The 24990-nt window shown below is 38.9% G+C and overlaps 1 protein-coding gene across 2 annotated transcripts in view; it reads left to right on the top strand.

The window, feature by feature from the left end:
- Nucleotides 1-23446, top strand: part of C2H8orf34 (chromosome 2 C8orf34 homolog) — a 205733-nt gene extending 182287 nt beyond the window's left edge. For both annotated transcript variants that reach the window (XM_054815642.1, XM_054815640.1), the window contains one exon: nucleotides 22913-23446. In XM_054815642.1, coding sequence (XP_054671617.1) covers nucleotides 22913-22950 — 38 coding nt within the window. In that variant the 3' untranslated portion in view covers nucleotides 22951-23446. The remainder of the gene's footprint in view (nucleotides 1-22912) is intronic.
- Nucleotides 23447-24990: the final 1544 nt, after the last annotated feature.

Raw genomic sequence — 24990 nt, 5'->3', positions numbered from 1 at the left:
AGAGTTACAGACAATTACTGAAGAACCATTGTTACAGGCCATGAGATGTGTCAGCCACTGACAGCAAAGACTTGTGCTCTGCAGGGTGCATGTGTTGCTGCTCTGAGAAGCCCTGCTTTTGCACTGGAAATCACATGTGATGAAACAGCAAAGGGTCATTCGAACCTCCATGCCTCAGTCATTGTAGCTGTCTCCAAAAAGCACATGAGGAATTCATGAGTGCATTTCAAAAACTTGCCAAAATGCTCCCTGGGGCCTGATAAGTACCGTAATTCAAAATCTCTCCCTAAGTGCCTCCAGAAATCATTCTCTTCCTATTGATGTGTGTAATCCAACACCTACACACTCACAACCCCAGGTTTAATAAAGTGTGGGGCCCTTTAGCTGAGATTCCAAAGGAACTTATACTTCCTTTTCCCCCAGGTGATGCTACATTTCTGTGTCCAGAACACATTATCTGTTATTGACTTTTCATCTGGACACAGATCTTACAGAATTTAAAATATTTTCCTGTGAGGATGTGTTGAAAACATCTGATGGGCTTGCCTGGGGTGCTGTGATGCATAGGCCTTCTGGGAGAGACTGTAGCATCAACCTCATCCATAATTCTGTGTCTGCTCTATGCAAAGACAGTCAGCTATTTAAAAGACAGAGCTGAAGATCTTCAGGTAAAGAGCTGAAGATCTTCAGGTAAAAACATAGTCAAAACTCCAGATAAGAGATGTATGCTCACCATTTCCCTTTAAAAGCAATTAATTCACAGTGTGACAAATTAAATGTTATCTTCTGTCACTTGTTCTCTGTGCTAAATGTTTGTAGAGAATAATGCCATGTTCAAATGCTGAACACTGATTTTTCAGCTTTCAGGCATCTCAGAAGAAAGTTAACTCATTTAAGAAGAGTAAATGCTGTACCATGCAGATTTTAAAAGTATAAGAGAATGAATTCGGGAATGTGGAAATTTTTATTCTTGTGTCCACATGAAATGTCTGTGGTCTGAATGTTTTATTTGGGGCATGATCTAACTCGATGTAAAAAATATACAGTATCTCCTTTTCTGCTCCATTACACTGGAACTACATTCAAGTAGATAAGGTATACTTCAACAACCCTTCCTAATACTTTTAATATTAATTTTTCACTAGTGATTCAGAAATCTGAAAACCTTGAAAAGTGTCATTCAAAGTGGTCCTTATCTCTTCAAAGAGATACAAGGAGAGATCACCTAAGGAATAAACTCTACAGAAAATGTGGGATACTGACATGGATTTTTGCTTGACTTCAACCTCTGATGGTCATGTGGTAATATGCTTTTGGCTAAACTGCTTACCTGACCCATGATACTTTTCAGCTCTATACTTAATCTAGTTATAAAATGCTATACATTGGTCTATTATAATAGAGACAGAAGTTTTATCCTGTATTTACTGATACAGAGGAAATATTACTATTAACCTTTGTGTATATGGTATTCACTTCCGTGACATAGTTTTTGCTACATCCATTAGAATGATCTTCCATTATTGATAGCATTAATAAATTCTGTGTTCAGAAAGCCAGCTCCTTTCTGATCTGTGAAAAGCATCTTATCCAAATTGCCCTGATGTCTTTTTAAACTGGGTTATCCTTTTCTTTGGTGGGCAAACTTGTCCTAGCAGAGAGCAGCCTCCCCAGCAGCTCCATCCTCTTGGCACACTGAAGGATCATTCACATCCTTGCTGCCCTTTCCAGCAGATTCTGCACTGTACAGTGAAGTTCCAGCTCTTGCAGTCCTTATGTTTTATGAGCTTGGAAGTCATCCAGTTTTATTCTTGGACATTTATTAAATATCATCTGAAAGTTTTAATCATTCTTTCTAAACTATTTCTTTTGGGAACAGGAGAACTTTGACATAGATTAATTACAGGGCTACAATTTTTCCATTAGGGATATCTGTTGTCCTCCTTCCCGCTGCCTCCATACTAAATACTGTTTGAAGTACTTAATTGAGATGGTTACTCTAATCCAAATATAGCATTTCTGAGTGTTTCTAGGAAGCAATGCTAGTTTTTCCTCCTAGTAACTGTAATTTACCACTACCATGGGATTTTGGGGAGAGTTAGGGTGATAACAGACATAGACTTGAAACTTAAGTTGGCTCAATTTACAAAAGGTGCTTAGGGGCATGGGACATCTTTAGGTCATCCCTCTGCCCACCCTCACCCCCCAACTCTTTTAATATATTGCTTACTGAAGTGGAACACAGCTGTTTGGGTTTTTTTCAGCACAAGGAACAAGCCTGCATGGATTTATGTTTCATTGGTGCCTTGGCAAGTGAGGAAATACTCCCCTCCACTCCCTAGGGTATTTCTTTCCCAGAGGAAGCTGAGATCCTTCTTTCCAATTTTACATTTTGGTCTGAATGAAGCTATGACAGACAGTTTATAAGAATGTTTAAGCTATTTAATTTGTCTTAAGATTTGAACTATCATACCATTAATGCAGTGCAGTAATATCATAGAATCATAGAATGGTTTGGGTTGGAAGGGACCTCAAAGATCATCTAGTTCCAACCCCCCTGCCATGGGCAGGGACACCCTCCACTAGACCAGGTTGCCCAAAGCCCCATCCAACCTGGCCTTGAACACTTCCAGGGATGGGGCATCCACAACTTCTCTGGGCAACCTGTTCCAGTGTTTCACCACCCTCACAGTAGAGAATTTCTTCCTTATATCCAATCTAAATCTACGCTCTTTATTTTAAAACCATTACCCCTTGTCCTATCACTCCATGCCCTTGTAAACAGTCCCTCTCCAGCTTTCTTGTAGGCCCCTTTTAGGTTCTGGAAGGCTGCTCTAAGGTGTCTCTGGAGCCTTCTCTTCTCCAGGCTGAACAACCCCAAGTCTCTCAGCCTGCCTTTATAGGAGCGGTGCTCCAGCCCTCTGATCATCTTCATGGCCCTCCTCCTGACTCGCTCCAACAGCTCCATGTCCTTCTTATGTTGTGGGCCCCAGAGTACTACAGGTGGGGTCTCACGAGAGCAGAGTAGAGGGGCAGGATCACCTCCCTTGACCTGCTGGCCATGCTTCTTTTGATGCAGCCCAGGATATGGTTGGCTTTATGGAGTGCAAGCACACACTGCTGGCTCATGTTGAGCTTCTTGTCCACCAACACCCCCAAGTCCTTCTCCTCATGGCTGTTCTCAATCCATTCTCCTCCCAGCCTGTAGCTGTGCTTGGGATTGCCCCGACCCACATGCAGGACCTTGCACTTGGCCTTGTTGAACTTCATGCGGTTCGCACGGGCCCACCTCTCCAGCCTGTCAAGGTCTGAATGGCATCTCTTTCCTCCAGCATGCAAACTGCATCACACAGCTTGGTGTCATTGGTAAACTTGCTGAGGGTGCACTCCGCATATAATAATATGTTATTATTTTCCCTATTTGTTCATACTGAAGGATTTTTTGGGAAAATACGGATCAATCCCACCAGATGTCAAAATAATTACCTGCATCAGACAGTACTGATATGATGCTGTAAGTTCATGTTGTTGCTCAAGCTCGATGGATTGCCATGCCTTCTACTCCTGAAAGCGCCACAGGCAGACAACTGATCTTATCATAGGTCAGAGATTGTCTAAACAAAATTAACATAGTAGAGTCCTAATACTTCTCCTTCCATACCTTTCCTGTCCTGGGGAGTCTAATTGCTGATTTTACCATGTTCATTGCCAAAACACAGAGTCACTTCTCTTTTGAACAGCAAGGGAATGCCAGACAAGGCCACTACATAAGTTCTGAAGTGTGGATACTGGAATGGAGCCATGTGAATAATGTCTGTGTAATCGCATGGTCTAAATTGTTTTTATTTTTTAATACATGTTGGAGACGCAAAACACAGCTTTGCTTTTGCGTCAGAGAAAACTGATTTCCATTAAAATGTTTGGGGATTTCAAGAATTAAATTGTGAGGGTTTTATGAACAAACCACTATTTAAATATAAATGGCTTGACCTTTTCAAATTTCTTTTTTGACACAATATGATAAAGTCATTAGTTTATTGAATTTTATTTATGGTGTTGTATTTCTTCAATTTTACCAAAAGCATTTCAAGGAAATGTGGGACTTTTTAGGAAAATTTTGCCTGCTTGGTAGGATTCACATTATGCTTGTAACTCTAAGTTTTATCTTGACATGTCTGTCTGTGTGTCTGTCTGCCTGCCTGCCAGTCTATGTATGTCTTTATCTTAGGATTGAAGGAATGAGCCACACAAGAAACAAACTTTGTCTTTTAGCATGTTGGACTCCATAGATTTTTGAATTTTAATACTTTGTTGATGTTAAACTCTTTGTACAAGCTGAATTTTTCTATATGAAACACATTCATAAGATCTGCCAATAAAAAAAATTCCCTCATTTCTCCATTTAGCATGCCAACAATTGGCCTACATTTTAATTTCATACCCTATGATGTCATATGAATACTGTAGTGGGTTTTTTATGGTCTTTGTGCTTTTTCACTATTGGAGAAGTTTGATCATAGTTCGCTTAACTTTCAGATTTAGTTTTCTCTATAGCAAACTAACATTTAACACTCTCACAGGCTGGTATGAATTTTTAGACTGTTCTTCTCCATTATTCAATGAAAAATGAGTAGTCTTGGCTTATATATTAGTTTGTATTAGTTCATATTTCTCAGTAGGAAATCACATGCTACCAGATAAGAGGAATTTTCTGGGCTTTTCTTGTTTGTATAATTTTTTTGTTGTTTGTTTTTTGGTTGTTGTGGGTTTTTTTAATTAGTTGGATGAGTGGCATGGCATTTATCCACACAGAATATGTAGCTGAGTGGGAGCTAACATTATGACAACCTGCAAGCATTTAATAGTTTTTCACAGGTTCAGAGTGCCTTTAGGTAGAGACAACTGCAGACATTTGCCAAGTGTACAAAACTAAAGGACAGTGAAATTTGTCCTGAGCTCCACAAGGTTGTGTTTTTCCCTTCCTTCCTTCCTTCCTTCCTTCCTTCCTTCCTTCCTTCCTTCCTTCCTTCCTGTGCTCCAAGCTCTTCAACTTCCTCTGCTTTAAAGTTTCTGTAATGGCATTTGTGCTGCACCTTTTTTCGTCCTCTTCCTGGACTGTCTTCAGTATGTGGCTTGCCACATGGAGCTCTTCCTTTTGCATGTAGGCTGGGCTGCTCTGTTGCCATTGTAGCTCTCCTTGGTGGAGTATGGGAAGAGCCTCAGCTGTGTCTTCACAGGTAGAGAGATGTTTGTGTGCATTAGGAAGTGAAAGGAGTTTGTACATGGGTGTTTCTGCACTGCTTGCTGTATGGGCTGTATGTGTGTATGGATATTTCTGTACATCTCTCTGTTGCTGTCATTTTGAACAAGTGGAACTGGGTGGGCGTCTCTGTGTACCATGATGGGAGGTGTCCGTGTTGCTCACAGTGAACATCCAGACTTTCTCAAGTGCTTGGTCATATGTTTCTGAAAGGCCCATGCCCCTACTGCTAGGCTACTGCATCACTGTGAACAGAAGCCCCCTGAGTAAGATTGCTAGATCAGTTTGGGAAACAGAGAGATTCTTGTTGACATCCTTTGATGCACCCCAAATCCTCTGCCATCTCATACTTCCCTTGCCCTGTTGACAGCACTTTGAGTCTTCTATGGGTATCTGACACTTGTGTCCCGGGAGGGTGCCCTGCTGCTGTCCCAAGATGAATGATCCTGTCTCAGGTTTGAGAACAGACTTAAATCCACAAGTAAAAGGTGTTGTTTTTATTCTTACAATGATGCAATTTAGTGTCGCTTATACTGCTGCCAAGTGATTTTCTAGCTCTGGACAGGTCTGTGAGAGGGCATTTTAGAATGCTTTCTGAAAACCATCTATTTGATGCTGATGTGCTGAAACATTGCAGAAAGTGCCTCCCCCAGCCCCACAAACTGACTTGCTGACAATATTTACTGCAATCCAGTTTTGACCTGCAGAGCTTTCAAATCTGCCAATTTTCTCTTTCGTGAGGGAGGGAACAGTTATTCATATGGTGAGAGATCCTGTAACTTTACAGAATGAGGAAATAATTTTATCACTGGCAGTGGGAAGGAATATTTATGTCACAGACAGGCAGAACGCTCACCAATATATTATACAGAATTCTAAATTTATTACACACTTTCAATTTTTGCATTCTAAAACCTCCTTTTTTGATAAGATTTAAGGTTTCTATGGTGAAATATTTGGAAATTGAGACTTTCTTATTGCTTGTATTGCCTTGAAGTTGAAATTGTTGATTTAATAAAATATTCCCTTTCTTTACATGTTGTTATGAAGTCTTCTGCTCTATAGAGTAACTTTCTGTGACTGTCATGCTGGCATATTTCAGAGGAATGAGATTTAGTTAAAGCTAACATGCAGGACTGTGGAAACAGGTAGAATAAGTAGATAGATACAGTGTTCAATCTACCACTGTGCAATTTAATATATTTTTTGTGTGAGGGTCGGGAAATTAGTTTTTGAGCTGTAGCCCAGTGCAAAACCAAAACCAGTAGTGGCCTTTGGTCCTTCTGGAAAGTGATTGTGTATTTCCATTGATGACAGCCAGCACCATTCTTTGATTTATAGCAGCACAACTTTCATTTAATATTGACCATATGGCAATTTTCACCACCTACATTGTTCAGGACCTATGTCAGTAGCACACAAAGCAGTGAACCTTATTTCCAGGCAATTTGACTAAGACAGAGGATGCTGCATTGTGGCATATTGATTGATAGCACAAAGTAGTGATAATTAGATCTCTCTGAATCCTTTATAAGCAGGCTGTGGGCTTTTGAACTTTATTGCATTATTTTGACACTATTGAATTATCAAATGTGCCGGCTTGTTTTCAAACTGTGTGTTTGAAATACATGATGACAAAAAGGTGTCACGGAACAAGTTTATGTAATATAACCCACAGTCTTATTTTAATTTATATTAATAGATAGCTTTAATTTATGCAAGAAATGAGGAGGAAGTGTTATTATTGGGAATCCTTGATGCTATAGCTCGCATCTTCAGATGAGAACATCCCAGATCTTTTACAATGAAAATTTTCCTCCTAGCAATTTCTCTTTATTTTTACAGTTCTAATTGCTGCACTGCATATTGGAACAAAACTGAAGGTAGGCACACTTAACCTAGAATTTGGAGAGAAAACATTTTTTATTATTATTCATGGAAATACTCATTATTGGAATTCATTGAGGTCAGTTATTTTGCTGACATGCAAGACTATAAGAGGGCATTGTAGTACAAGAGAATGGAGCTCAGTTTGGTACTTCACTGTACACACATTATTTATACACTGGTTCTGTGTGGGTAGTTGAAAAGGGAAGTTCTTTGCTCCATCTAGTGACAGTGCCACTAGACATGCCAGACATTTTTACGTAGCGGCATGCTGCTCAACATATTTGTCCCCATTTGGTAACTATTTTTGCCAAAGGTGTGTGTAGAGCTCTGCCTTTCAGTTGACTGACTCAGGATGATTTATTGAATACCTAAAGCTTTGTGAGCTAGACACGAGCGTTTCACTGAGGGTGGATAGCATCTGGCTCCGCAGTTTGGCTACCTAATGGCCAGTACGTGCATCCTCAGGCCATCAGGGTCTGTTCTGTTGATACTGGGATTACACCGGCTACTGTTGTGAAACTACCCCTTCCCTTGTGCCAGGGCAAATGTTTCACTGGCTATGTGATGACCTGAAAACAAACCACTGGCTTTTGTCAATTGCCTTCAGCCAGATCGGTTCCTGGATCTACTGCTATTTGCATTTGCAGCTTCATGTTTCCATAAACCTCAGTCCCATCTTGGATCCAAGATACAGATCTCATGATTGCACTATAGGCATATGGAGATGGGGTGGGAGGGTCGGGGGTGAGGGGTGGCAGGGAGAAATGCTGATCCAGTATAAACAGGCAGTGCATATAAATAAACAGTAAAACCACATGTGGACAAAATGGTCAGTACGCATTCTCTACGAGTGCAACCTCTCATCTGGTCCCAGCTCCTTTTGCAATCAATTATGAACTTCTATTGACTTTACTAGGAGTTCTGTCAAGTGCTTTCTGATCCCATAATTGCTTCTATAATGGAAAATGGAATTAAGCGATAAGAGAGAGAGAGAAAGCTCAAAACACATTTACTGTATCTGTGGTGAGAATGAATTGCTGTGATGATAGAGTTGGAGAAAAAATAAGTTCTGGGAAGGACAAGAGCGATAATTTTTCTAGTCAAGAAGAAGGAAAATAAACTAACCTGGTAGAAGAAAATTATTATGTTCAACTCCTTCTGCCTCAAGAATGCTAACAAAGATTGACTGGACACTGCTTAGGTCTCAGTGAGACTCACTCTAGCCTTTTCAGACATTCAGTTATTTGCAGGTCCTGCACACCAAGCTACCTATTAATCCTATTAATGTATGCACAAGGGGCTGGCATTTGGGTTTGCATTCTTCATGATGGGTCTTATAAAAACTTACTGAATGGCCCTACAGGATGTCACAGAGGGTCCTACAGGAAGTCACTTGTGACTGCTTGGCAGTAGGTGGAGCACCTCCCTGGTCTTCTGCTCCTTATCTCTCCAGAACATTTATGTGTCTAACTTCCATGAATTAATCTGCTTTGTGGTGTTTCTTCTTGCTTGTTTGGGTTTTTTTAGTTTGTTTGTTTGTTTGTTTGTTTTCTCTAACACAGTGAAGTGCTTTCTTTAGACACACCCATTGTCTGTGTATTCATTTCAGCCACATCAAAACACAATTATTTGCCCTAACACTATCTAATTGTAAAAATTTAGTAAATTTATAAGGATGGAGCACTTTCATGAGAAGTGCGTCAGTCCTGTCATGGACTTGTCAATATCCTTAGACTTCAAGTAAATTCAGTTGTAAATGTGTAATGTTTAAAGTCTGAAGCGTACTTTTTCAGACAAGCAATAATTTATTTTTGGAAAAAGAATCTTAAGTTCTACCCAAGCATGCCAAGTATGCCTATATAAATGTAACATATACTGACTTCCTCTATGTTGAAAACCACTGTTTACTGGCTGCAGAAACAGACAATACTGCGATGAAAATGAACAAATAAAGGAACTTGTTTTTTATTTCTGGTTCTTTGCAATCATCTATCCTATACAATCAGGTAGGGCCACTTTTTACTGCCTTTGATGAAAGTAGAGTAAAAAGGGAACTTGACTGATTAGAGAAATACAGTTCTTAGACTGAAGTGATGAGAAACTTCAAACTATATGCTGTAGACCAATGCCACTAAAACTTTAAGAGCTTTGATATTGATTTTCCAGCAGTGGGATTTCACACCTTTTGCTTTCAGATTTCATTAGTGGTCTGGGAATAAGGGAAAGGCTTCTCTTAGATGCCAAGAGAGTGGATCACAATACCACCTAACAGAAGGGAGAAGAAACTACTGATACCATTATTGCCAATTTGTTTATTGCATATAATCCCTTAAATTTAATAATTGTGGTAATTAGAATGATACCAACAGCATGCTGGTGTCTCTTTTTAGCAGAATAAGAAATCTGGATCTTCTTTACCTAAAAAAACCCAACAAAACTTTAAGTTGAGCAACTGAATTCAGATATAATGCATGTTTTGCTGAACATTTATAAACTTCCCCAAACTGTTTGACTCTTTATACAGAAAGGGAGAAGTTACTTTACCTAGTTGCCAATTATCTGAATAACTTAGCTCACTTTTAGCTGTACAACCACTCAGTGCATTGAAAGATTAGCTAAAAGGGTCTCTGGAATATCTCCAGGTCTTTTTTTTTAAGCTAATGCCATCTATTTTTGATAAATTTTGACATGGCACTATCTTCTTTACAACTAACAGGCAGGCAAAGCAGCTGTTTCTGTTTGTGTTTCCCTGATGGGAAGGAGTCCCTGATTGCCTTCAGCCACCAGTTTGCTATTACCAGAGGAGGTTGGAAATAAGAACTTTTCCAAGTGACTTGGTAGAGGGATGGCTTCTGCTAAATGAAATGGGCTCATCCATACTTTACCAGTTGTGATGGTAGAATAGGAAATAACTGTTGCCAAAATTAATTCCTAATATACTGACTGTCTATGGTGGAAACGATGCAAAAATTACACCATAAGACAAAAAGAAGTCACTTGCTTGAGTTATTTCTTTTCTCCATAAAGCATTATGATACCATCCATTGCCGTGCCTTTAGGTGTGGATCTTCTTCCATTCCTGTGGTCTGTAATTCTACATGCAAGTGTTTGATTTTTTTTCATCTACTATTCCTTGGTTGCCAAGCGTCAATTAATGTCCCTGTCCAAGGAGATACTTTCCTTGCTCATCCCTTTAGCCAGATTGAAGTCAAAGAGAATTCAGAAGTTGGTGTGATAAATGGGCTGTGCCATGCTGTCAACAGATACACTGAGAACACACTTTTCTCATATGTAAAAGTACTAAGTAAGTGTACTGTGTCCCTTGTGGAAAATGTTTTGAAGTCCTTCAGGAGTTGTAAACTCATTTCCCAGAATGATTCTTGAAAATAGTTGGATACATTGCACATCTAAGAGGTGTCTTGCTTCACATAAAATCCTCAGATTGACCCTTTTGCTCATTCTCCACTTGTATTGACATTCTTGCCTTTCAAATGTGCTGCTTCACAACTCTGACAGATGACCCTGCTGAGCAGTTCTGGTTTACAGGACTTCCACTGGTGCCCGTGGGAGCTCAGCCCAATGCCCGAGGACCTTATGTGGCACTGTTGACTGTGTGCTTGGGAAGAACAGACCTGGAAATTAAGGAAAGGATTACAGTCTTTGTAGTCTGTTCCCAGAACTGACTGCAGTTAGTGTAGCTTCCCTGCACATGGAATAAAGACCCCGTCATATAAATAAAATTTGAGCTGAACACAGTTTCAGCCACAAGCTTTCTGTAGGACTCTCCTGCTATTGCAAGAATCAAATGTGACTTCTCTTGACAGTCACATTAGTTTGAGATTGAAAAGTTCTTACAGCAATACTGGTTGAAGTGTTGCTGCCCCTCATCCCCTCATGATAGGTTTGCCATTGCTGGTGTGTGCTGCCCTACCAGTTTTGTTGGCAAGGCAGTTTTGTGGTGGTTGCAATGTGATCTGGATTGGAATGGAAAAAATTTTTTCCCAGATGGAGGAAAAACCCAGCAAACAAAAACTGTTGTGTTTTTTTTCCACACCGATCTGATTCATGGTGCAATTCCAGAAGTACCCATGCTAGTGCAGTGTGGGTATTGAAGGATACATATCCAAGCTACACGCCAGAATGCTCAGATGTTGGGCTTAATAGTAATGCTTCTTCCACAGCAAAGGAGCAAACTGAAGGGATAACAAATTGTGACATGAAGATAAGAATCATTACTCGTCTTGGGAACCTCCCCAGGCTGGTTTGACTTTGGTTACCAGTAGCACTTGTACATGAACGTGCTGTTAAACAGTTATCTTCTATCAAGCTGGATATTAATCAAGAACATCCAGAGAAAATAGGTCATGATCTGATAAGATTACTTTTTATGAGGGTCCCAGTATTAACCTCATTTACCCCTGATGGATGTCTGTTTTCATGTGCATATGCTGACTGATTTTCAACACTGTAAATGGGTAGAATTCAACAGTGAATAAAGGTTGTCTTAGATAACACAATAGCAATAGTAATTTCTTGTCATAGGCATGTTTGAAGAATGGCTCTTGATTAAATTTCACATGCTTTTTCTCACTAACTGAGAATGTAAATGCATTTAATGAGATGACCTATTCTATGACATGGCCTTTTTGTTCCTCAAGAGTACAGCACCCAGCTAATCTGCTCTGATTTTAATCAAAGTCAGGTCCTGTTGAAATCTGTTTTTAGTAGATCTGATAGGTATCCTTCATATTATCTCCCATCTATTTATGTTTGTATTAGAAAATCTTTGGCTTTGGACGGCTGATAATAAAAGTAGAATCAAATGAAATACGGAATGTGGTATGGCTTCAATAATAATTAAGGTTGAAGCCCAACTGGATGTACTGTTGCAATTCATAGTAGTTTCATCCATTGGCATCTTTCTCACCAATTGAAAAAAATCTCTTTTGGATTTATGCATTGCTAAAAAGCATATAAAAATGAATGCTTCAATGTGAATTTTTAAAAACATTTAAAACATCTAAATTTAAATTAACATTTTCCATGCTCAGAGTAATAATACTTCAAAAAGCTTCATACCTTCTTCATACCTTACTTCAGTTGAATATGAATGTTAAAATGCTGAATTAAATTCCATTAGGAATTAGATTTTAATCTTTTTTTTTTATACATTTCAAAATTTTTGACAGGTCAAATCAGCTGATACCATATGTGTTGTTGGCTCAGCTGGTGCTATCTTATTCCAAGAGAATAACCACTAAATGAATGCCATGAGATTTAAAGAATGCAGAATAGTTCCTGGGTTTAGCCTGCCTCATTTTAAGGGCTTCCTCCTTTTGATTACCAAGGTCTTTGGGGCATAAAACAGGATAACCCCAAACTAAACTAAACTGTATTTTTCTAACCTAACCAAAGGATGACCCTTGCAATCAGTTTGCTGTATACTTCTGATTACATTAAATCAGCATCGTAGCAGTGACAAATCAGTCCATTCAAATGTCAAAATTTGAAAGTATTTGTGACCTAACGAGATCTGTTTTCAAATATACTTTCCTATTCACAGTCTAAACATAAAACACTAACCCTGGCAACCAGCTTCACAGCAAGGCATTTGTGCATTCCTGTTTGATTTTTAAAGAAGAGACTATGTAGGCTATATAGACTATACCATGCTTCACATTGTTCATGTTAAACTATTTAGTGATTTAAGCTTTTATTAATTAACAATGTCTAAATAGTGAATAATAGAGTAGATATAAAGGTTATTCTTAAGCTGTGCCAACATAATTGTTAGAGTTTGTGGCCTCTCTTTTATTGTTCATCTAGAAGCTATAGAAAATAGCTGTATTATAAATCACTGTATGGAATATTTTTGAATACCATGTTATTGAATTCCCTATGGAACCTGGCTGGATTACAGCACTACTTCTTTTCCTACCCATTAACAATAAAATCCCACAGAGATCATGGTAGACTTTTAATGACCTTTGTTTATAAAAACATCAAAACTATATCTATCCTAACTTGACAGCTAATCAAAAGAAGGTTGTCTCAAGTCTGATGTGAACATTGGTTAAAGAACCTCTTCAAACACCTTAAGTCATACTTACACTGTATTATGAAATAATAAAGTTTAATAGTTCAGCCACTTTTCCATACAGAACACAGGCATTTTATCAAAACTAGAACATTAGAAACACAAACCAGCATTGAAACTGCTATTTCTCAATTTTGACATGAATACTAGCATTTGCCAAGTGAAATTGTAGTCATCACAGCAAAATTATTGCCCATATTTCAGCTATGCTAAAATCAAGTTTTGTCTTTCATCTTTTAAATCACTACAGTAAGTATTCCTACTTCCACTGAGAGCAATGAGAGATCTGGATGTGGGATCAAATCTTATGCAACAAGATTTTTCATGTACTTTTCCCCACAACCCCACAGTTTAGGGAAAACCAATCATTCTTATCTACCATTTTGTTTGTTTTTTTTTTTTTTTTCCTGTCTTTTCAGTTAAAAGGGAATAAAAACTGCTAGGTGAGTTTCTGACTACACATGGACACTGAAGCAATGATACCTTTAATGGAATGTCACTAACATATGTACATTATCTCAGCACTAATAGAATCTAATTTTCATATCCAAAACATACTGAGTTAATCACACGGACCTCACTTTATTGAGTGTGCACACAAATCTTGAATTTTAACAGCTCAAAGTTAACAACGAACACTAAATGTTATGAATCTTTTTCAGAAAATTAAAAGACACATTTTAGCACAGATAGGTGCTAAATCCAGCAAGGTCCGCAGCAGAAAAACAACTGTCCTGTCTTTTAAAAGGCTGCAAATTCAAAAAGTGTCCTAGTCCTCACTGAGCTCAAATCAAAGTCTTTCAAAAAGTGAGAGAAATGGTTAGTTTCCCTCTCTTGCTCACTCTGGTGTTTAAGATACTTCTCACAGAAAGCTGCGTGGTTTTGCTCTTCTTGATCAGAACAAGGTTTTGAACGTGATTTTCCAATACCTTAAGTGTTGTAGGCAGCAGGCTACAGAACCAGGTTTTTTCAATTGTTTTTCTCTAGGCTTGTGAATACTGAACTTTTATGAAATGTGGTACTGTCCTACCAGGGAAAAGAGCTAGGTAAGAAGAGTGATTGCTTTAGTTGTGAGGACACATGCTTGAATGGGTTCATGGCCACTCACATTTGTTTCCAACCTTTTTGAAAAGGCTATGCATGTTCCTGCAGGAAGATTCTATAATTAATATTTTCCAATGATGCAATATTCCCTGGAAGTTCCTGGCCCTTCTCCACTTCTAAGTGCCTCCATGAAAAAGTTGATAAAGTCTCTAAAATTTGTTTTGAAAAAATTGAAAAATCAGTAACTAGTCCTGGTGGACAAAATAGGACAGGACAGGACAGGACAGACAGACCAGACCAGACCAGACTATTTTAGTTGGAGGGCAACAAAGCTGGTGAAAGGGCTGGAAGGCATGTCGTGTGAGGAGCAGCTAAGGACTTTGAGCTTGTCTAGTTTGGAGAAAAGGAGGCTGAGGGGTGACCTCATTGCTCTCTGTAGCTTCCTGAGGAGGGGAAGTGGAGAGGGAGGTGCTGGGCTCTTCTCCCTGGCATCCAGTGATAGGACGTGTGGGAATGGTTCAAAGCTGTGCCAAGGGAGGTTCAGACTGGACATTAGGAAGCGTTTCTTTACCGAGAGGGTGGTCAAACCCTGGCACAGGCTTCCTAGGGAGGTGGTCGATGCCCCAAGCCTGTCAGTGTTTGAGAGGCATTTGGACAATGCCCTTAACAACAGGCTTTAACAATGAGTGAATGGTCATCTTTCTGTTTTATTCTGCACCTTTGCCCTCCTGCCATGTGTTTTCGCTGAGCAAGAAAACCAGCTCTGATAATGCCAAGGCAATGCAAACTTTAGGAATTATTAGTGTAGACATTTCTAAAAGACATTTCTAGATCACACTATTGTCCCAATCAATAGAGACTACCCTACTGATAGTGACTTGGTGACGTATTCAGCCATTTAGATTTCTAGATCTTACATTAATTCAGGGAATGTCACACTGACTCATTTAATCCACTGTAAAAAACAATCACTCTAATAAGGATATAAATATTTGTGAATTTTTCTTTGGAAATGCAATTTAGCTCTTCTGGTAAAGACTACAGAGCTCTTATTTAGCCCAATGCAATATTGCACAGCCTGTGCCTTGCATCACATACCATTGCTCTGTACCTGTGCATGCGCAATCTTACCTGGGAACAAATCCAATACTGTTTTGAAGACCCTTATAATTAGTGGATGAAATGCCAGCTTTTGGAAGCCTGCTTCTGGAATGGTATCCAGCGCATGGAGTGTGCTGCCTGCAGTCTCCAGAGATGGCACAGGGACAGTTAGATGCCACGTAGTAAAATCCAGCATATCTAGCAATGATGCAGTAAGCTACCAGAAGTGGTTAGACAGCTAGGACAAGTGCAATAGAGGGGTGAGTTTTAAGGCTGGCTCTGCACTCCCTGATTGGCATTGCAAGGGGCTGTCTCTAACCATCAGGATATGCAGCTTGAAAGTAGCTTCTGGAGGGACTCTAATGCTCTCTCAAAGAGCTGAACAAGCTTGCTTGCTTGCTTGCTCGCTTGCTTCCTTCCTTCCTATGACCCATTTGGTGCCTGGAGGTCCTGCTGGTATTCGGTCCATTTGATGTACAGTGTGTATTATATAATCAGTAAGGTACATGATTGACTCCTAAGTCAGCCACTAAACCTATGGCAGAGCTTTAGAAGCAGCACAGGTTAAACGTCTCTTTCCATATGATACTTTAACCACAGGCTACAGGCCTTACAGACAAGCAGACCTCTGTTTGGTGAGCAGGCTCAGAAGCTGCCAGTTGTGCTGTGAATGTGGAACTATGGTGAAAACATCCTTCTGGTTATCACACAAGGGTCGGTCACACGTGGTCCGGTTACTTGGATGGAGCTTTGCCTGGGTTCAATGCCCTGATCTCCCCTTTAAATCAGTTTCAGGGAGAGGCGTTTATTTTGCTATAAAATGTGATTGGCTATAGCAAAAGGAATAAAAAATATTGCATTGGATTGTTGAATAATGATTAATTTCTTTATATAGCCAGGTCACCTACATGTGAACATGTGGTTGCTGCAAGCCTGGTATTGTAGACCCAATAGCTGCAGAAGATATTTTCCTTCTTTCCACCCCCTCCATGACAAAGAAATACCAAAGAAATATCCCACCATGTCTTCTGTTTAATATTCATTGCTAAGACTGGGTACTCCAAAAAAGGGGAGGCAGTGGAGCTATTTTAATTTATCCTCCTATGTAAAAAATAGACAGTGCTTTCCTAAACAGGAAGAAATAATCATCATTAAGAAGCACATTTGGACTAAGTAAATTTTCTGGAAATATTTATGCTCTGCTTCTCGGATTTGTGTTAGTACCAATATTCAGCCTATATAGTTGGGAGGAAAGTGGACTTGTGTCATTTGCTTCATTATGGAGTGCAGGCTGGACTGTTCCAAACCCCAAAATATTTGTTCCTCAGAATGATTTTATGATTTCTGGGATAGAAGTAATTGCCATTTGTGTGACCGTTGATTCTCTCTTATTTGTTATGTACATCTAAGACATCTGTTCAGGTACGGGGGGGAGTCCACACTGTGCAGCAATTTAAATGACTTTTATTAATTACTTATTGTATATAGCACTGCATGTATGGGAAGCCTATCACAAATCACATCAGTCAGAAAGGGCATCTTAATGGAGACAATTGCTTTGCTGTAACTGTATTACATATTGGGTATAACAGAGCTAATAAAATTACCCTTTTATAACAATTAGACATCTCAAATCTCATTTGCTACATTTAGAGCAATGTCCTTTGATTTAGTAATGTGCTGGAAAGGGCTGTAGTCATTGTAGCCCTGTGAAAAAATTGTTATAGCTGGTAGTGACACTATGAGTATAAACTTATAAAAGATGTCTTTAATTTGATATTGAAGACATATACATTTAAGAGCAATTTTACTAAAAAACTGAGCTATGTTCAGGTAGAAATGGCATTCAGCTGTTGTATTTTAAACTTCTTTGCACTCGACATCCTCAGAAATATGTGCCAGTTATGATGCACTGCTGTATTATTTGCAGGATTTAATGTGTACCGGACACCATATTTTTCCTAAATAATGCTGGAACCGGGCTCTTTTCTGCTTGGGTCTCAAAGCTGTACCCATCACAGTGGTACGGCACCCTTCAAACATTGCATTTATGGCAGTGACTTAGATCTATGTCTTTGTAAATTGTTCTTTTTATATAGTTTTGTAAGTAGGGAGCAGTATACTTCTGCTTAGGTTTATTCTGAGTTTTGTTTTTCCTTCCCTATCCTATACCTTGCCCTCTTTGCCATGCTTTCTAAATGTTTTCTTACAGTTTCTCTTACAGTCTTGAAAATCTCTCCTGACGAAGACATTTGTGAGTGATAAAGGCTCACTCACAAACTGAAACCAAATGAGACCCGAGTTGAGCAAAATGTCAGAATCTTGCAAAATACCTGCCCTGGCCATCAACGCAAACATCCTTTTGGCTGCAAAGACCAAACCTTAGAAATTCCCTTTTTCCTCCTCATTTCCCTTCTTTCCCCTCCTTCCTCCTCACTTCTTAGTGCCTGTTGTTATGGAAACAACCTCTTTTTTTTCTAAAAAATGGAAGACTCCAGCTCTTGCTCTCCTCAGCCCTGTTGCTGCCCGTTATTTTGCAACGTGCTGGCTGGGAGAGCACCCCTCTTCCAGATTCAGGAGCCAGGAGACCAGAAAGCAGTTGCGAAGTTTGCTTGTACCTCACAACAATGTCTAAACTCAGAGGAGGAGAGTAAATAACAGTAAACCCGGTGCTCTGACAACGGTTATTTAGGATGCTGTTACTATGGAGCATTTGCAGCTACTAAATGGGACTTGGCCTTAATCTGTCACTATATAAAACTGTCATTAGTTACATTCACAAGTACTTAAACATCTCCAAACAAAATGAGTTAAACAACATTTCATCGCTTTTTAATGGTTTTACAATTTTGGTTTTAAGAGGGTAGTAGTTATTGCATGCTTGTCGGAGTCTGCTGGTCATAATAATGTTGGTCTCAGAGCAAAGTTTTCTTGGGCTCAAAGAGGTTTTTGGAGATGATTTTGCTTTTTCCAAGTCCATTTCCTTTGAATTGGTTAATGGAGGCTATCACAGGGGTAGGAACCTTTGTCAACTCTTTGAGTTCCCACCTAATTTAGGATCTGAATGCTAGCCCCAACTCCATTAACACCGAAATCATTAAAGGTGTGTTATTTTGAACCACCTTAATTCACTTTAGTTTTATAATCTAGCCCTTGTGATCTCCTTTGAAGCACCGGACCATTAAACTCAGGTATATAATGGTTAATGTAATAATGTTTACATAGTTTATGTCTTATTAAAATTGATTATGTATCTTGGACAGTCGCTACCGTCGCACTAGTTCCAAGACAGGACTGTAATTCCACACTCCCTCTGAGCGCCCTGCGGACAAAGACATGCCCACCTGCACTCTGCATCTCTACTCTGCCAACATGCCAGCGCTGAAGCAATTGAAATTTGCTGCCGCTTCGCTGCAGTTTTGTAGCCTCTGCTTTTTTTGGACTCTGAGAGGAACGGTCTGAAGACTGGATTTGTTTGGTATTTTCTGAGTTTTCTCAGAATATAATTTGAATCAATCACCTCTTTCTTTTTAAATATAATTTTATTCCAAACCCCTATTTTTCCATTATGTTACTGAGCTAGAGTTTCACTTTCACTAACCAGGATTGGAATAACCTCATGTTGTCTCTCTGAACGTGACAGTCGACATCCTGAATTTATACATTAATATATTTTAAACCACAATTAAAATACGCTATGTTGCACTTTAAAAGCTGATCTCATCATCTTCAGTTTAGCTCATTTTTCCCTCCCTTCACCCATGCCCCCATTCCAATGGTGGATTGAAACCAGGCTTTCTGGCTGCAGCCTTTTGAGATCTGAATTTGATCAGTGATAGAGCGCTGGAATGTCTGATTTGAAGTAGAAAAGATTTATTGCAATCAATGTTAGTGCATGCAAAGTCACGCCATCCTGTTTGCAAGTTACCTACTGTCTCTCTCTCCTCTGCAACCACTTCACCCCACTTACACCTTACTGTAGAACAGTCTACTTGCAATCCTGTCTCAAGGGTATTTGGTTTTTTTGATGATTCATTCAGATATGTAATAATTATGATCAAAGCATATTTTACAAATTGAAATTAATCACATTTTTAGTGTTGGCCCATGAATAATAAACTACTTCTTGTAGGGAGCCCTATTAGAGATTGTCGAAAGTTCAGAACTTAATTTCTCTTCAGTGCATTTTTGGGGGCTAGTAAATGATTTCATACAGACTTTCTGGCTCTCTGTGAGCTTTCCTTTTGGCACAAGTTTACTTAAAAATAAAAATGTAGAACAGACAGTAGCTGCATTTTATAAACCATTCTATTATTTCAAGTTGATTTTTTTAATACTATATCTAAACTGACAGAAAGAAAAGCTTGGCAAGTGTGTTAGATAAATTATCTGTGATGCTTTTAATTTATAAGGGAGATTGTGGTTCGCTTTTAAGCACGAAATCATATTAGCAATTGGCAACTTAAAAACACATTATCATTCCTGATGACTTTCCTAAAAACTGTATACAGAGTAAATAAAAAGTGTACCTATCAGGCAGTAAGAGAGCTTGTGGGGTTTTTCCTTTTCCTTTCTGTAACATTATATATGTGCATGTAAAATTTAGCCTAGTGGGAGCAGTTTGTTTATGACAGAAATCTGTTTCAAAGGGCTTTTAAACATAGCATTTATCTCACATAGCGTGAGTCTATCTGGTTTTGCTGTCACAGAGGTTCTTATGACATGCTCACGGTGCAAAGATGAAATGAAGCTCCTTTTCTGAAATATGGGAAAGATTCTGCAAAATGTCTGTTGCTCAAAATCGATAGTGGAAGAAAATCAATTTACTGAGTAATAGATCACTTCAGAAAGTGTCAAAAAGTGGTGAATTATTTGAGGGATATGACCTTGCTGTCCTCTTATTGTCCCAGAGGATGACGAAAGTAGAGAGGGTTAATTTCATGTATGTCCCTCATGCTGATATTTATCATCAGCACTGATATAATCTTAATTTTTTTAAAAAACCCCTTACAGTACACCACATCCTCCAAGATGACTTTCTAGTGTTGACCAAACATTCCAGATTAGTTGGAATAATAAGGAAAACTTTTAAAAGTTTGAGAAGAAGCAGACACAACAGCCTTAAGGGAACATGCTAACTACTTCACAAGGTAAGCACACAACATGACGGAGCAAAATATGAGGCATGCTGGAGCAAAAAGAAGAACAAATTTTTTTTTAAATGGTCTTTTGGATGTCCTTTAGAAATGGTCTTTGAGTAGGAAAAGAAATGAAAAGAGTTCAACACAGCTCTTGGAGGGCTAGATTTACTGTTTAGTGAGGCTGTTGGTACAGTGAAGTCTCAAAAATTCCAGATGTTTTCAGGGTAAGCTCACAAGCCAACTAGAAACGTCGTTATAGGCCATGTGGGGAGCCCAGGATCCTCAGGGTTATTATTACTAAGGTTTGCCAAAACTTTTTACAGAGTATCCAGAAAGCTAGATTAAAGACAGGAATCTGCATGCTGGTTTCTACCAGTGGTGTGGACCCACCTTTACAGGAACCTCTGCTACGAACAAGCCTTTGGCAGTGGATATTTCTGTCTAAAAATAAGAAAGAAAAAATTTCCTTTATCTTAGTAGAAGTCCTGTTTTCTGGAGGAGTCATGAGACCCTCTTTCCCTTTCCCTGTGCAGAGGTGGCAGTCCTGTCACTTCATGTCCCAGACGCCCTGTAAAATGAAAGGGTGAAGCCTCAGGTTTGTACTGGGAGATTTTGGAAGCAGAGGAGCACATGGACTGATGTTTCTCTCCAGAACATTGAGCTATGAAGGTCAGGAGCAGATTCTTTAAGTGACAAATTGGTACCTTGAATACATGCAGAACTGAAACTCTGAAAGCTGAAACATAGCTTGAGGGCTAAGAGTCTAATCAGCTGCTATCAGTTTGCAAATCGTATGTTTAATTTACTTGTAATACAGTTTTCCCACTGCTGACACTGGAGGAGGTTTGCATGTGCTGACAGCCTTAAGCCATTGAGATTGTATTTGATTCTAGGATTTACGAGTGAACTTTCCAGGCCCTTTTCAGAATGTTTTGCACTTCAGTGTGTGTGTGATCTGCCATGGCAAGGTCTACAGAATTAAAGTGGGGGAGATTTTTGAGAGGTTTTTTTAATAGTATTCAGAAGTTAAGTGTTAGTTAGAAGATGATTACTCTTGTGGAGTAAAATTGTGTCCCTTTCGTAAAAACTCTGCTGTAATTGTTTTGCTAATTTTGTCTTAATGTTAGTAGTAAAATACTGAAGGGTGGACTATTGGTTACTGAGCTTTAATTATTTTACCTGAATGTTAACTGTGTGTTAACAGAACCAGGGTGCACTTGCTGTAAGAGCTAATACCACTGCTAATTCACAAAATGAAGTTACTTCTGTTTATTTTCTTTCTAATTTATTTGAATGATGTCATCTATGCTGTTGCCTCTTGGTCTGTGCTTGCTAACAGTGCAGCTGAAGTCGAGTTCACAGTGTCTTTAGTAGCACGTGTAATTAAAAGCTACGTCTGGATGTATCTTGGTTGTTTTACCTGCTGTAGGTGTAAATTATACCTGCTTAGGTCACAGAAGAAAGTCTGTTTAATCTGTTTCAGGTGGTTAATTGGTACGGAAAGTCGTAACTTCAGCTACCATAATCTCAAAACGCCACCTCTGGGATTCTCTTTCCAGTTTGTCAATCTCCTCTCCTTCCACTTTGTGCTGATAAGGCTACTGACCCCTGTGGTGGACACAGCTGCCTACCTGCACCACTTACCCTCTGCGAGGTTATCCCATGTCTGTCTTGGCTAAGCCAGCCTTGCCAGCCTCAGGAGCCATCATCTGCTGTCATTTACATGCATTTATGCATTCATAGGAAAACTCCAGTCAGACATCTATCTATTCTGTTTAAACCCTCGTTGCTCTGCTGCAGTACGCTTTACTAAGCAAGACATCAGTCAAAAAATCGATTGTTCTTCTAAACTCATCAGCTGAACCGACCTTCAAGTCATGTTTATGGTCAATCTCAGTTTATTCTGGCTAAGGAGCTGCCTTACCCTATTTCACTAGCTGAAGTTGCCCATTGTTCCCCTGACTTTATTGATATTTATTTGGACAGAAGAAGGGAAGCTGACTGGGTGGTGCTTGCGTAGCCTGAGTCACTGGAAGGTACTAGTGAGCAGCTGGGACACAAGGAAGGCCTAGAGGTCTCTCCAGGGGAAAGTCTGGGACTATGAGCAGAACTTACTACAATAAGGCCCTTATCCTCATTTGAAAGTTGTATGTGCTTCTCTAATAGAGAAATAAATACAAATAATAACGCCTTCATCTTAGATCTTATACCCTTCTGAGCTTTGTGTTTGTAATATATTAACATAAGCCGGCTTTGGCAAGTACTTTTTTTCCATGTTTTCCACTGTGAAAATAAATCTGCAAAGGTTAATAAATGGATATTACGTATTTCTGAAGTACTGTATAGTTAAGTAACAGAAATTCTTAATTATTTATGCAGGGCCTAACTGGCAAAGTGAAGGCAAAGACTGTGACTGAGGTCCTTGTGCATATCAGATACAAAGCGTGCTTGGATCAATTCTGCCTAGACAAAGACATACGCACAGCTCACCTCACCTACCTCTGACACAAAAGCCCAGATGGATTTATTCTCCCAGTATGTATGCCTCTCATTAATGCTATTAAAAACTATTGCTCCAAACAAGATGAAAATATGCCCTTAAGCTAGCAGTTTAACATTTATTTCCAATCTTATTTTTGGTTTTTTTGGAAACATAGAAGAGAAATATCCCTCATTTCCCAGGTGGACTAAAGGGGAACAATATAAACTTTGTATTTTAGTGTTAAAAATGTAAACACAGATGAAATGTACTTCAGAGCTCATTTTGCCAATGCTTTTCTTGGATGATTTCCATCAACATACTTATTGTAATTATTTTCCAAATGTTACCCATGTAATTCTTATTTGCTACATGTTTAATTCCCTACCTTAAATTGGGGCACTCAGGTATTACTAAAGATGGCAGACACCTAAAGATTTGTAGGTTCAACCTGCATAATGGCCCAACAGTGGCCACATAGTGCTCATGTGCTCTTATATGAACTACAGCAAGAACGGGTTGAAATTCTATGTGTGTATTCAGTCTTGTGTCTTTTGAAGCCAAAAAGCAGATGGCATGATACTTTATGTATAAAATTAATATTTAAAATTTACTCTTTTTAATGTATTTCTAGTATTCCACATGCAAAAGCCTAAGGGTTCCCATCAAAAGTAGCTAAAACAAGTCATTAAATATCAAAACAATTGCAGTATAATTAGGGCTACCAATGAATTATGTTATCCTCGTCATCTACATCTCTTATTCCTCCTACCTTACACACCAGCCACAAATAAACATTACCTCTCAAATACAGGTTAAAAGCCAAAACTTGTCTGCTTGAACACTGGATTATCAATCATAAAGGTGTAACTTACACCAACAATAACAATTTTGGAGATAATGCTCCTTTCACTTATCTTCGTTCTATGGTTAAATCACTTAATTGAACTTAATACTGACTGCCAGAAGTAAAACGAAGAGTCTGTCCACTAAAATGTTTTCATCCTACAACAATGTGGCCTTTTTCCTCCTCTTTCACTTCCTCTCCTACTTTAGAAACCTCTGGTTGGATCACAACAGCATTGACGGGTTATCTGGCTGTTGGGGACTCTAATGCTGACACCAAGGAGACTTTCTTGCAGTCCCAAAAGAACATTAAAAAAATCCTAGAAAAGTGCCAGCCCCATCCAAAATGTTAAATGCAAATCAACTCTATCAATTCTAGGCTAGATCTCAAGACAGAGTATGATTTCCTCTTGTGATGTTTGAACGTCTTGGCATACCTCTGGAGATCTTGTACTTCCCTGAAAAATGTTGTGTACAGTGCTTTTTTGGTTTAATAAATCTTCAATTTGTGTCAGAATATCTTTTTAATTTTATGTAATACAATATACTACCTCATTTACTGAGGCAGAGGGTAGAGAACAGAAAAGCTGATGGATCACATCCTTCAAAAAGCAACCATTTCCATCTCTATCACCTACATTCCTTCCAGTGTAAGAGGCAGAGGGCAGCCTTGCGTTTCTATATTCTCTATCCTCCTTGGCTTTACTTTATGTTTTAATTCCAAATGTTATGAGACACAAGGTGGGTTATTCAGAACTATTTATTAGCTTGTTAAACTGAAATGCCTTCGCTCCTTGGCCAAATTTTATAGGAACCCACAAAACATTGAAGTACCTCACAGGCTGTGCCCCACCTTTGTAGATGACATCAGTGCAACAGGACTTGATTTTTCAATATATCTTTAAACATATTTTTCTAACAAGTACACATTCTTACATGTATTTTCTTTCGCTTAAATCAGCCAACTTATATGCAGTCATGATTTATGTCTCCCAAAGGATCTTAAGAATTTAGAATCTATAAGCCTGATCCTAAAGCCTTTACTCAGGCAAAATGCCTGAAATAAACCAGAGGATATACAAGGCTTCATATAATGTCTGGCCATGAAGAAAAAACACCATTAACAAAAGCA

This window comes from Grus americana, chromosome 2 (genome assembly GCF_028858705.1).
Source record: "Grus americana isolate bGruAme1 chromosome 2, bGruAme1.mat, whole genome shotgun sequence".
Taxonomy (NCBI): domain Eukaryota; kingdom Metazoa; phylum Chordata; class Aves; order Gruiformes; family Gruidae; genus Grus; species Grus americana.
The sequence above is the reverse complement of the archived record's forward strand: the minus strand, read 5'-3'. Positions and strand labels throughout refer to the sequence as shown.